Below are 15,074 nucleotides of genomic sequence, written 5' to 3' on the forward strand. Positions count from 1 at the left end.
CCTAGAGGTCACTATTTCCCCAACAGCATGACATATGCACATGCTCAGTATGATAAAGTAGCACAAAAAGGATGCAAGTGGAAGAAACCAAATCTTCACTGTTACATATGGAAAAACACCTAAATCCAGAGGTTGCTTTTTAATGATGCGTTTATTGATTAGTTATGTGACAGTGAAAGTCTGTAAACTCCACACGAGATGCTTTACTACTTGGCACACACAAACGAGAAACGACTGTGGCAGGGAGAATCATTCCAAACGCCACCTGGAGGAGCTGGAGGAGAAGACAATAGTTCAGTCAAACACAGATCACAGATTCCAAACTGTAAACCACATCAACACGTTAGATTACAGAAAAAAAAGTAAAGTCTTTGACAAGTGGTAGCCATTTTGCCAGAGTATTTTTAGTAATTCCTAATGCATAGCGAAGAGCATAGTATGGCTACGTTGTACAAACCACAATGTATACAGGCCTAGATAGAACACTGAAAGGTTAATGCTTTTGAGAGATGATTGGAGATGGAGTCCCGAAAATGGATAAACAGACTATATTCTGAGCTGATAATGGTGACAAGTGCGTTGAAGTACCATTGTAGTTGGTGTTAATGCAGTGTTCATTTCCACCATGGTTATTGGGCTCCCATGCATGCCAATTGGAATAGTCAAATGCACTTCCATCAGTCCAGTACCATACAAAACCCTGCATACAGAACAAAAGCACGTTAATCTTTACCTCAAAAACCCACATTAACTACGTGTTTACCCTTTCAATCAGAGATTTTTAAAAGACACTGTATAAGTCGGTAGACAACAATCCACCATCTACTGTACATGACATCAGACAGACTGCAATAAGTTACCTCAGAGGATCCCCCGCCCCCAATCCAAGCCCCGTCACGGTTCCCTGACAACTCCCCCACAAGACGTGCTTCCTTAATGTTGTGGATGGATGCAAGATTCCCTCCGTTTTTCACACAGTACCCCTGAAGGTAAACAGAGAATTAAGATCATGATCAGAAAGGCAAAAGAAACATTTCATTAAATTGAACTGAAATGAAGAGATGTGGCAGATTGTTAAATCAATCCACACAATGTTCATTCATGCTCATCAAGTTGGCACTCACCTCTGCCTCAGACCAAGGTAGGCTGGTGGAGAAAAACCTAAAGCAACGATGTGCATGACGGGTCCATCCCTGTTCACATGGGGCCTCTTTCAGCAGAAAACAGAAAAGTAAGCCAGATCCAATGATAGTATATTCTCGCTAAAGTAGAGAAGATAAAGTATGCTGAACTGGTAGAGGAAGCGGGGCAACAAGGTTGGTAAGCACACGAGGATGGTCACTCAAAGGAGCTGTCTGAGGCTGCTGAAAGGGGCGAGCCAGTGGTTGTTGCTGAGACGCTAGTAGACTACTTGGGGTCGTGAATGAACCTGAACTAAAACAGAGATAATCTTGGTGTATCTGTTGTTGTCTCTGGAAGTGGCAGGTGTTCTAACCCATCATGAATATGGAGGGGGTGGGTCTGGGATGCCAGACATCACAGTTGAGCCTTCTGGAAGTGTCATCACAATAACTCCAACAGACCTTACGATACTATATGTAACAAAGTTTTGATCCAGGCAGCAGGTGATTTTAGGCCAACCCACCTGAAGAATCAGACAGCTGCTCCTCAGTTTCACCATCAGTCGTGGCCTCTGAAGGATGGAGAGAGAGAGAGAGAGAGAGACACCATGGTCAGTGTGACACTTTTTTTTTCATGATAAAATACTTCTCAAAGCATGTTGACTGTTGCCTTATATTCATGCATTCTTAGCCTATTCACTTTCACAACATCCTCTACAACCAAAAAGAAGAACATCCATTAACTTCAACCAAACAGACATTTGTGACTACAGGTCTAGATTTGTTGGAGACCTGCCAGGCTACATTTTTAAACATTAACGAGTGACCATGCCAAACCACAACACTCAAAGTTCCTAGACCCTTGCTCTGCATCAGAATCCTTGTGAACTCATTTTCAACCAGTAGTTCCAGTTTGGGCAGATTCAGTCTGGACTTCAGGAGTTGGGCTGGCAGCCATTTAAAAGGTCTGAAAATCAGAAATGTAGCTATGCCCCTTACCAGTAGCTCCAGCAGATGTAGTTTGGTTTGGGGGATTTGGTGTTAGGGTGGAAACCACAGCATCTTCACTTGCGCCATCTTGGGATTCCACATGAGTGATGGGGCCAGAGAGAAGCCAAGGGACAGACTTACACATTTTATACAAAAAACAAACTGGCAGAAAACCACACACACAAAAACTAAAAAGAAACACCCTACCAGTAACTTCAGTTTGTGCAGAAGTTGTCTGGTTGTGGGGATCGGGTGTTGTGGTGACAACAACCACATTATCACCTTGGCGGTCAACTGCAGAGGCCTTAAAGTTCACATCTCTCTTCTGAAAACAGAATGCTGTTTAAAAGAAAACAAAACGAGTGACTATTTCAGACAAATTTTTAAGACAAAATGCAACTAACAGAAACGAGGAGAAAACTTACCATTACAGACACAAGCAATGAGGAAACACACAGCTACCTTTGCAAAAGAAGCCATGTTTACCAATCCATAAACAACAACGGAAGGGATAACTCCACGGAATGACACAAATTACTATATGTACATCTATTTATTGAACTTTAACAAAACTGCAAAGTGCAAATGTAAAACAAATCTTTTTTGTGGCATTTAGTCCAGCGCTTCTTTAATGTGTCTTGTCCATATATTGAAGCAATAATGATAACAAATAAAAAATTCTAAATAATAAATACTTTATATAGCCACATATTAAAATAAGAAAATGAAGACACTTTTCAGTCCTCATATATTAAAGCAATAATAATAACAAATACAACATTCTAAATAATAAATAATAAATTCTTTATATGGCCACATATTGAAATAAGAAAATTAAGACACTTTTCAGTCCTCATGTGGTTGGGCATATTTCTCTGAAGACTGAATCTTTCCCATGAGTGGTAGATTACCTATCAAATAGGTATGAAAGTCCTTGCAGGTCATGTGTTTGAAATTGTAGCCTACTGGGTGCACAGAATCCCCTTCAGCACTTGAGATTTTTTGAGCTGTCACCGAATCTGGGAAAATCTTTCTTAGCAAACCAGATGTGCAGTCCATTGATCTGTAGCTGTTGTGATGCTTTATTGTATGAAAAGCAAGGGTACCCTCTGCTGCCGTAACAGAAGTGTCTGTTTTACTCACAAAAAAGTCTGTCACTTTACTCGATGAGCTCTCTCCTCTTGCTGCAGTTTTGTGTTTTGCAGAGTGCACGTGAGCTTCCAAATCGCTGCCACCTTTATTTGCCACCGACACGTAAGTGCCTGCTCTGCATGTCATGCACTCAGCTTCCGAAGCATCACGGCCGAGGCGAAAACATGGGTATTTTTTTTTTAGTTCGTCCGTGAACTTACATTTACGTTTCGGCATGGCTGCAGATGTCATGTGCTGTAAACCATGCAACTAGTGGAGGCGGCAAGGTGCTCAGTGTTGCCAGATTGGAAATGGCGAAGTATCGTACCAAAGGCTCAAAATGGTCGTATTTGGAGGATAATTATCGTGTATCTGGCAACACTGAGATCGGTCGACCAATGTTATCTCTACAGTCAGAGCTCGCGCAAGAAGGTGAAACGTAAGGGAGATACCATTTCCAAAACTTGTAAGGGCGTAATAACTAGTTTGTGAAAGACCCAGAGCAACACAAATATCCGACAAAGCAAAATCCCGGACGTTTTTGGAATCCCTGCCGGACGCATTGTTTAGGTCTCGAAAAGAGGACATGTCCGGGGAAAAGAGGACGTCTGGTCACCCTAGATCTGTCAACATGAACATTGCTGATCATAAAATATTTTTTTCTGCGCGTCCATACACTGAAAATATGCGTTGTATCTCATTGTGCTCAATCCCTCTCTCTCGTGCGCAGAATGCACGGCCACTAGGGGTGTGACGTAGAATAGCCTATCTCGCAATTCAACGGAGGGCGTGTGAGAGATGAAGTTGAATCGCTTGCTGCAAGTTACTGTAACTAGGTTCTTCTGAATAGAAACAACGTTGACATGGGAGGGGAGACTGAGGACGAGGATGGCACTACTGGGACTGACAGGCCAGTTAAAAAGAAAATGAAACGTAACACGTTTTAATAATGACTGGATGAAAAACGAAAATTACTCCAAATGGCTAATACCAACCCCAGGCGATCCACTTTCTGCTACATGTTCCCTATGCTCAGTTAAGATTCTCGTTAAGCATTAAGGGATTTCTGCTTTGGATGGCCATGCTAAAACAAAAAAAAAACTAAGAATCGTGTTCAAGTTACCAGACAAACCAGAGACCGAACTACTTTTCAGTATGTTCTAACGCGTCCAACTCTGGCCATACAAAATTGTTTCCCGACAGGGTCCAGTATTTCAGTGCCTCCAAAGGTGTCAAGTAGCCTATGGCTTGTTAGAATTCTATGATGACCCTGACAAATCTAGTGAAGTCATATTTAAACAAATAGTGACTATTCCTGAGAGCAATGGACTTTCAATCAACCAAATCAGTATATATGGTGCAGATAATGCATCAGTTAATTATGGGTGGCACAGCTCTGTCTTTCAGAAACTCAGAGCAGCTAACCCACGCATTGTGAAGGGCAATTGCGAGTGTCATATCCTTAACAACACTGTGAGGTCACTGATCGAGGTCACTGATAGTTGCAGCAAAGAGAAACACAAAATATAAATGGAAGACCAGGTAAGAAAATGATTACATCCAGAAGGCCTATCTGACAGATGCATTAAGTATAGGAGGCTATGTGATGCCAAAGTATGTTAAAGGCAACTCTAATGTCATCCCTCTACTCATGTGTTTAGCCGAGAAGTAGAGAAGTCAAGCACAAGCAATGCACACACCAGTATCTAAGGAATCAGGGAAGCTGTTTCCTCTCATGAGAATACTTAATGTTTAAAATATTCAGTGCATACAATCTGCACAAAAGACAATTCTGTCGCTTCGGTCGGATGTCTAAGGGACCTTTTTGTTCATGCAGGTGGGTCGTGGTATGTTGTGTCATTGATATGTCCAGGTTTTTTGTCAGACACAGGTGGCAACCCTAGGTGGGGCACTGCCCCACCAGATCCAGATGACGCTGTTGTGCAGAAAGCTCAATACATTCGTACTTCGCGTCAAAATATATATATAATATAATATATATTTTCATGCAAAGTAGCGTGAATATATGTGTGTGAATAAACTTGACTCACAAGCATTATAGTCTGTGTTGTGTGTTTTTCTGTCTGTTTGCTTGCTATGTGAAATGCTGCTCTCCGCTGTCCCTCCCTTTCCGGTGGGGCAACGGCCCACGCTGCCCCACCGTTACCATAGAAACACCAATGAGCGTGAACCACACAGGCCAAAGTTAACATTGAGCGGTGGGGCACTTTCAGATGTGCCCCACGAAATCTGCCTGGCAACTAGACTGGAATAATGCGAAAACCGCGAGACCTGTACCCCGTGACTAAGAAAAAAAAAACATACAGTCAGATCTAAATCAGACAGATCAATGCCAGTAACGTTACTGCTAGTTAGCTATCGCTAGTTTTCGAGTATTTTGGAAGTGTTTTAATTCAGCCTACAATGAATAATGTAGACTATTTGTTGAGGGTGCAATTTAGTTCATTGTCGTTGGAAGAGAAATTAGAGATGAAACGTAGAGTAAACAGCAGAGACTGAACGCCCTCTCCATGCTTTCTATTGAAAACCCGTTAGTTCATGGACTTGTGGATTTTAACAGCAAAGTCATCGAGAGGTTTGCTCAAGCAAAGAACCACCGCGCCAACTTCCTATTTAAAGGCCCCGTCACACCATGACGTTCTGGTCAACGTTCTATGATGTTAGAGGAAACGTTGGTAATCGTCCATGGTCGCTGGAATTGCGCCAGAAGAGCTTTGTGTGAAAGCTGGTGAACGCTGTAATCGTCGGTAATCGTCGGTGATCGGAGGAGAACGCTGGTCCAAAAAAAAAGTTTTGAACATGCACAAAAGTTCTCATGGAGATCAGCGTTCTTCAACGTTTCATTTAAACGCTGGAGAACTTTCGTGGAACGTTTTATTAACTTTGCACGCGTTTGGCTATCATAGTCAGTCGTTGGGTAGGGTAGACTGAGTACAGTTGATGCATCCGAAATAACTTATGTGCGCAGCAATCCTGAGTCGTGATTTTTAGTTTGGACATGCCTACTAACGTCCTCTTTGATCCCGGGAAATTTGAGCACCTAACCCATCTCGCATACAAAGATATCGGCGAAAGTTTTTTCACCAAGGGAAGATCTTGATTTTATCATGATTCATGTCCCTTCTACAATTAATATGTTATTAACCATACGTGATCAACAAACGCAACTTACATCATTGCAAACGTTATTCTGTGCACTATACATCTACATATTCAATGCTGTCATGTCATGCAAGGTCATTGCATAATCTAGCGAAAAGCGGAGTGGAGGGTATATGCTTGCTTGAGCCAGCATGAAGTAGATGTAGCCTACTGAACTTGAACATAGCTGAGCACTGTTATAGCTGGTGCTGTTCCATGGCAGATGGATATGATATGAAGACTCTTGTGACATGGACAATGTGTGTGGATGTGTTGATGTTTTCTAATAATAAACATTGAGAAACACAAATTCAGTGTCAAATTTAAATCATTTATTTTAATAACATAAAATCCCAGGAATAACGCCCGTTATTTCGTAAATCACAGTAATAATAACAGTAAATCTTCGTCCGAAGACATTGCTAGTGAAAGAGGCTTTGTATTCTTCTTATTTTCAGCAGCATTTATCATCTTCTTACTTGCAGCAGCGCTAGTAGCAGAAGCCCCCCTCGCACCTTTTCGTGGTCTTGGCGGCATGATGTTCACTGTTCAGATCAACTGAATCCACTATGATTTTCCTGCGTTTTATAGCCGTTTGACCATAAAACCCACACGCCAGCAAAACGCTTTTCTGTCATTATTCACACGTAAATTACACTCTTAACACGCTCTTCTAAGGTTGACTTATCGTTTGTCGCGCTGGAGTGACACGTCAGCACACGTTTGTCGCGGACCAGTGACACGTCACTTGGTCGGTGTTACACACTCCTCATGCGTCAGTCCCACGCTAGTCATGTGTCAGTCCTACGCAATTATTTCGGTAGTAACACGCCAGATGTGTCCACATCGCCCTAGAACGCTCGAAATTGAACGATTAGAAAGTTCAGAGAACGTTGACCAGAACGTCATGGTGTGACGGGGCCTTAAGTGATCTGCATTGGTGAGTCAAACCTTTTTTTTTTGGAGCTGATGGATGTATCAATGCAATCTGCAAGGACATTGTCTTTTTACAAAGTTTTGTTTATTTAGCAGCATGTTTTGTTGCTGTTATTTGTTTAAGTTGTGCCTTTCGCTTCATATTGTATGCCACACGTGTGCCACAAGCTTAATAAATTAGTCAAGTTATTTGAGCTATGTGTCTGTCTAATTTACTTTGTTGCAATCATTTTACTTTAATGCTGTATTATAGACAACATCTTTGTGTTGCGCTTAGCGCTGAAGCATGTGAAATGTATTTGAAATAGGATTTCTGCTCCCTGCTGGCACTCAAAATGCAGCCCATAACATATCTTACTGGTCTGCTGCTTATAATAATCAGCTACCTCTAGTTTTTTGACGGTGACATGAAGTCATACAAAATTGCCCCACCAGAAATTTCAGTTACAAACACTTGTAAAGAGACACAGATAAGTAAATAAATAAATGTTACATAAATGTTAAATAAATACATTTTACAGGTTACAAAACACTTATAAAGAGACAGATTTTGCCAGAGATAAATAAACAGGAAATTACGTACTAACCGCACTGGCACCGTAAAGAACTGCTCAGCACAGTTATCGTCAAACTAAGAGACAGCTGCTGGGGCGGGGGGGAGGGGGGGGGGGGGGGTACAAACACTTGAAAAGAGACAGAAATAAGTAAATAAATAAATGTTCCATACATGTTAAATAAATACATTTTACAGTGAGTGATAAGCGAGACCAAAGAGGTATGTCTTAAGTGCATGTTTAAAGGTTTCAACCGTTTCAGCCATTCTTAGGTATTCTGGCAGAGTGTTCCAAAGGCTGGGGGCATAGAAACTAAATCTGCTTCCCCATGTCTCTTTGTCCTGGCTCCACTGTCTGTCAACACGTCCATCTCTCCACTGTCTGTCAACACGTCCATCTCTCCACTGTCTGCCCAACACCTCCATCTCTCCACTGTCTGCCCAACACCTCCATCTCTCCACTGTCTGCCCAACACCTCCATCTCTCCACTGTCTGTCAACACGTCCATCTCTCCACTGTCTGCCTAACACCTCCATCATCTCTCCACTGTCTGCCCAACACAACTATAAAGTTCTGACAATATTGAGATTGTCTTGCTGAAAAATAAATTACATCACGTTGCCTTTCACTACTGTCAACTAAAACTTTCCATTGCATCATGCTGAGTTCTGTTTCTGAGTGAAGTTAAAAACAAAAGATGTGGAATATTAAGAAATTAGTTAATACCCAGTTAAAGCCAGACGTCATGAAACAAACCAATAAAAACACAGCCACACAAAAACTCAAATGAGTGGCAGGTGTCTAGAAGCATGAGAAAGATCTTATGTGTGTCATATGAAGAGAAACCAGACACTAGGCTGTGTACTGACCAGAACACACACAACAGTTGAGCAGGATGGATGTATAACTCAATTACGCATGAGAAAGATCTTGTGTTCCATGTGTATTGCTTGAATATGCTAATATGTCTGCATGCTGTATTTGTTTGCACACAAATATCAAATTATTCTATCATATCAGATCAAATGTAAGAATAGGTTTTACAGAGCGACCTCACCAAATGTCAGAATACATCATTTAGCAAACTAACTAGATTTTATCTGTGCCAAATGCACTGTTGGTGGTGTTTGCAGGGAAAGGATTTAGGCTGTTAGTTAGTTAGCTTGCTAGGACAAGACAACAACTCTCTGAATTCACTGATTAATTTCAGCATGTGATCATGGAAGATGATAATAAGTAATAACACCATAATTAGGAAGGTAAACTTGCTGTTTGACATGATGCTGTTCTAGACCAAGAGCACTTCTAAAAGAATCTCCAGGCTGCACTTACTGCACTTACAAGAGCACTTCTGTGTTCTAAAAGAATCTCCAGGCTGCACTGCTGAAGTACTGGAGTTCTACCGTCCGTGCAGAACAGAGTTTATACTGCTGAGGAAGAGGAGTTCTACCGTGCAGAACAGAGTTTATACTGCTGAGGAAGTGGAGTTCTACCGTGCAGAACAGAGTTTATACTGCTGAAGTACTGGAGTTCTACCGTGCAGAACAGAGTTTATACTGCTGAGGAAGAGGAGTTCTACCGTGCAGAAGAGAGTTTATACTGATGAAGTACTTGAGTTCTACCGTGCAGAACAGAGTTTATGCTGCTGAAGTACTGGAGTTCTACCGTGCAGAACAGAGTTTATACTGCTGAAGTACTTGAGTTCTACCGTGCAGAACAGAGTTTATACTGATGAAGTACTTGAGTTCTACCGTGCAGAACAGAGCGTATGCTGCTGAGGAAGTGGAGTTCTACCGTGCAGAACAGAGTTTATACTGCTGAAGTACTTGAGTTCTACCGTGCAGAACAGAGCTTATGCTGCTGAGGAAGTGGGCGGACCATTATGCAAATACAACCATTATGGAGATTCTATAAAGAAAGGATCAGCACACCAAGACCCATTTCATTTGTGCTTAGACGTTCATCTGACACTGAGAGACCATGGGAGGTTTGTTTTCTACCAGAATCCCTAAAGGTAACAGTTTACTGCTCACTGCTTATTTTGGTTCATTTAGAGATTGAGGATTTGTTTTTGCATAATGCTACACATTGTGTTGTTTGTCTTTGCCCAATGTAAAGCATCTTTGAGTACCTAGGAAAGCGCTATATAAGTTGAAAGTATTATTATTATTATTTGTTCAAATACATGTTAGTGCACACAATATTTCTGAGCTTTTCATTTTTAATATTAATTTAATATGTCTGATCTCTTAATTGTATTGTTGTTATGTTACTGGTTTGTGCTCATAAGTGTAGTTTGAATGTGTGTACTGTGTATCTGGATGCGTGCATATGTGTGTATATGTGTGTGTGTGCATGTGTGTGTGGTTCTGTCTCTAGATTTAGGATTGAGGATAATGATACACATTTGTTACAAAATACATTTTTAGACATTCAGAAGCTTAATGTTTTTTTTTCAAAGAACTGTTTCCAACATTGTCTGTGTGAGTAGGTTGAGAGTATGATATTTTAGCCATAGACATCCATAGCATTTCATTGCTATGGATGTCTATGCATTTAATTTTGTTGAAAATACTGAGTATTCTTGCTGTTCCACACAGATATTTTGAATAGTTTGTTTCACAAGATGAGTGTTATACAATTGAGTATTTGTATATGTGTGTGTGTGTGCATGTGTGTGTGGTTCTGTCTCTAGATTTAGGATTGAGGATAATGATACACATTTGTTACAAAATACATTTTTAGACATTCAGAAGCTTAATGTTTTTTTTTCAAAGAACTGTTTCCAACATTGTCTGTGTGAGTAGGTTGAGAGTATGATATTTTAGCCATAGACATCCATAGCATTTCATTGCTATGGATGTCTATGCATTTAATTTTGTTGAAAATACTGAGTATTCTTGCTGTTCCACACAGATATTTTGAATAGTTTGTTTCACAAGATGAGTGTTATACAATTGAGTATTTGTCATAAAGTTACAACCATATAGCTAAATCTGTTTGTTGTTCCGTGGTTTAGTTAAAAATACTGAGGTAAATGTGTAACAGTGTATATGTTGATATGATGTATGTTGTTTTTTAATATATATAAATATATATTGGATTTACCCCAGTTATATTTATATATATATATATATATATACATATATGTATATATATATATATATATATAGCCTGTTTGAGAAGCTCTCCTGCTAAAAAAAAAAAAAAAACTCCTGCTAAAAAGGAGTTTTCATAGTCTTGCTTGGCCAGGTGGACGTCATTTTTGATGGTTCATTTGATGTAATTAACTGGATGGTCTGGAGGCTCTGTTTCTATTCTTTATTTTTGTATTTATTTGTATGTGTATGTTTGATTCCTATTCCTGTCGTCCTAAATCTTGCTATTACACCTGAGTTTCCCTAACGGTATTAATACAAGTTTATCTATCTATCTTATATATAACTGGGGTAAATCCGATACAGTGTGTATGTTGATATGATGATTGTTGTTTATAGGTGAACCCCTGAGGATTGTGCTGATCGGACCGACTGGAGGGGGAAAGAGTGCTTTGGGGAACACCATTCAGGGGAGAGAAGCGTTTGTCTCAAAGTTTTCTTCTAATTCTGTCACACAAACTTGTATCAAAGGGAGTATAGATCGTCCCAGAAAGATTGATGTGATTGATACACCAGGCATTACAGACACTACAAGAGATCAACATGATGTTAATAATGAGATAGAGAAGTGCATTCAACAGTCAAGTCCAGGGCCCCACGTATTCCTCCTGGTGATGAAGCTGGGCCACTTCAATGAGGAGAATGCAGTCAGGGCCTTACATGAGCTCTTTGGGGAAAAGGCTGTAGACTACATGATGGTGCTGTTCACTCATGGTCAGGGGCGGACTGGCCATCGGGGATACCGGGGGAATCCCCGGTGGGCCGACGGGGTTGGGATGGTCCAAAACACCGGCCCACCCCTATCTCAAGCCGGCCCTAGCCACCGACATCGCCGGTACTGCCAATGTCCTGAGTTTGACAGAACACGTATAAATGACTCTAATGATTATGGATTTGAAAAATTACTGACTAAAATTTATACTACTCCTCGCGATCTGTATTTACACTCATGGTGCTTATTTTCCGAAATGTTTTCTTCTTTACTCATCTAATGTCTTCCGTCAGTCTAACTTTGTTTTAGGCGTTATTAAATGTCAATAACTCTAGCCTACTCAACACTTGCATCACTTGCTCGCAGACACCTTCAACACCCCCCCCCACACACATACAATCACACACCCAGCATGCAACACTACTGATACCATTGATGTTCACACCCCATCGTATGTTCTGTACTGTTCATTTCTACAATATAGTTCATGGGCGGCTTGTCCATAAGGGCGAATGGGGCGACGCACTGCCTACGGGAAAAGGAGTTTTCTTTTCTGTTGGATTCTACCACTAGACCGTCTGATCTGCCTCTGAATGTCATTGTCGAATCAGCCAACAGTCACTCAGGCAACAGTCAGGCAAACGTGGTGCTTCAAATGACCCCGCCCCTTTTTGGGCAAACTGGAAATCGCCCCAGATCTCTCTCATTGACTCTCATGTTAAATCCATTTTTAACATTCAGTGTGGAACAACTCGATTCGCTCTTTGAAAGTCGGCGTACTAATGAAGATACATTGACAACAAAACATTTAGGACTTCCTAGACCAAATGTATCCATTCAACAGGTTTCTACATATACCATTGTCACTTTTCATAGGTTTTACAGTGTGAATGTTCGCTCCTTGCACTAACACTGAGTTATTTTCTATGTGATGACTTATTTAGCTTTTGTAAGCCACTACTTTCAAGATCAGTCAATAAATATTGCTGGTTTTGACTTATATGTTGCCCCCTTCTTTATGTTGTTACTGGACATATCATGTGTCCTGTTAAGCTATGTTACATCATACAACTTTTGAGACATGTGGATAATGAAAAAGTGGGATATTTTAAGGTGGAGCCACATCATGTTTGCTTATGAAGGCTCCTGGATGCAACTTTCTTTCATAGATTTCCACCTGTAAATAGCTACTCTAGCTATGTAAGTATTGCTGTATGAGTTAATCAGCTAACAACAAATTGATACAATTGTCTTGCTTAATGTAACTACTGAATGGGTCGCCTTAATCATTATCAAAAATATGCCCCCTTGATAATTTTTTCAGGAGCCGCCACTGGTTCCTACTAATTATACCCTCTGATTCCAGTTTCTTTATTGTGTGGTCTTTCTCTGCTGACATTCATTCCTTTAAGGCTCTGTAGTTATACATATAACCTTCTGATACTAGCCCAGAGTTAAGCATATTCATCTAGCAAACTATACCTACCTTGGAGTGTTACAATAGCCAGTATCATTTTATTCCATGTGTCCATCCAGTCAAATTGGTGAATCCAAATGTTATTTAAAAAACCATAAATTATGTCATTTATTTGTAATCATCCAAAATAATGTTAAGTGTATGGGTATTTTTCCAAATAGGCGACCGACTGGTCAAAACGTGTGATGCATTGAGTGGGCAACGCGCCGTGTATTAAGTGGGCCGGTCTGACAGTAACTCCCGGGCCACTTTTTCCCCCCAGTCCGCCCCTGCTCATGGTGATAACCTTAGGGGTCAGACTATCAGTGACTATGTGCGTGAGGGTGACCCCAAACTGAGGGAAGTGATACGGAGCTGTGGTGAACGTTTCCATGTATTTAACAACTGCAGCAGTGACCACACTCAGGTTGATCGTTTGGTGGAGAGAACAGATAAGATGGTGGCAGCAAATGGGGGAGGTTACTACATAGAGCCAAAGACGGTCATGACAGACAGACAGCCAACCTGTAACTCACCTGAGTTAGGCACTTGTCATACTCTCTCATCTCCCCTGTTGACAAGGGTGGAATGCATTCAATAGACTCTTCATGAGGACGAGACACAGAGGGACATGAGAAAAAGAAAGGGATCCAGCAGCTCAATTGAGTCAGACAGTTCTGTGTTTCTGACTAAAGATTGAAGATACATTTTTCATAGATTGTTCATAAAAATTGTTATTCATTTTACTTTGTAGATTGTTTTGTTGTACGAGTGTATGTGTGTTTAAATCATTTGTTTAGGATAACTTGTTGATGGTGAATCAGGTGGTGTTTTGGTATCCAAATGTTCCAATGAACTAATGATGACTGAAATATCTTGAAGTACCAATACTTAATTCTGTATTTAGAATTACTTCAATCTTTTTCTTTATAACACATTTTCTTCCATGTATATTGAACAAATTCTTTAAAAACATACTGACTGTACTGGAGGTGATATTGAGAGAAAAATCTCAGCGCTACTTCTCACTGTCAATAGCACATCCAGCTTCCTCATGTAGCATGTCACTGTCTAAAATGCCTGTTACTGTAACAACCCTCAGTTGACTAAATATATTTCAGTTTTTTGAAAAGGTGCATTGCAGACAACTATTTTGTATTCAATTCAATTCAATTCAATTTTATTTATATAGCGCCAGAACAATATAATTGTAAGGAGAGTAGGAACAGAAAACATGTTGGTGGTGGCAATAATACATATTGCATATAAATGCTAACATAGGGTATGGGGTAGAGTAAGTGTACAGCAGTATGATGGCGGTCGGTGCAGTGGGCCGAGGGTTTTTACAGGTAGATCAGGCGGAGAGACTACAGCAGCGTCCCACAGCGAAGATAGTCTAGACTAGGAGAGAAAACAAAGACAGAGTGAGTGGGTAGAGTTTGGCTGTCCATATGCGTAGATGAGGAGTAGTGGTGGTGAGGAGCAATGTTTCCACATCCATCAGCAATTGGAACATGCTATAAGGGAGAGAGAACATTTTTGTTAGTAGACATCAATTTGGGAAACAGATAAGGAGATACTTTTAGGTAGTCAATTAACAGTAGGCAATATCAATATGGCCATTTTATCAGTATTAATATAGGCATTGGCAGTCTACAGAGAGATACAGTCTATGTTGCTTTTGCAATGCTCTTTCCTATAAATGGTCATTCCAATGAAGTTGTATTAAATTCTATGCTTGAACATGTCTGGAGTTTGTATTTCCTGTGTTTCTTCCAGTCTTCCTACTCTCTGTTTTTACAGTTCAACTGTAGGATTCTGTTTCAATGGGGCTTTCTGGTTGTCGGTGACTGC

General features: G+C 40.5%; 1 protein-coding gene across 1 annotated transcript; it reads right to left on the reverse strand.

The window, feature by feature from the left end:
- Nucleotides 1-309: 309 nt before the first annotated feature.
- On the reverse strand, nt 310-2,618 carry LOC105905177 (ladderlectin-like). The gene is made up of 8 exons (XM_031562941.2): nt 2,537-2,618; nt 2,319-2,450; nt 2,121-2,198; nt 1,646-1,693; nt 1,125-1,210; nt 861-983; nt 589-700; nt 310-323 (listed from the first exon to the last, which is right to left on the reverse strand). Exons 1-8 carry the CDS (start codon nt 2,589-2,591, stop codon nt 310-312), a joined length of 648 nt encoding a protein of 215 aa, XP_031418801.2. The 5' UTR covers nt 2,592-2,618.
- Between the last annotated feature and the right edge of the window lie 12,456 nt (nt 2,619-15,074).

This window comes from Clupea harengus, chromosome 3 (genome assembly GCF_900700415.2).
Source record: "Clupea harengus chromosome 3, Ch_v2.0.2, whole genome shotgun sequence".
Classification (NCBI taxonomy): domain Eukaryota; kingdom Metazoa; phylum Chordata; class Actinopteri; order Clupeiformes; family Clupeidae; genus Clupea; species Clupea harengus.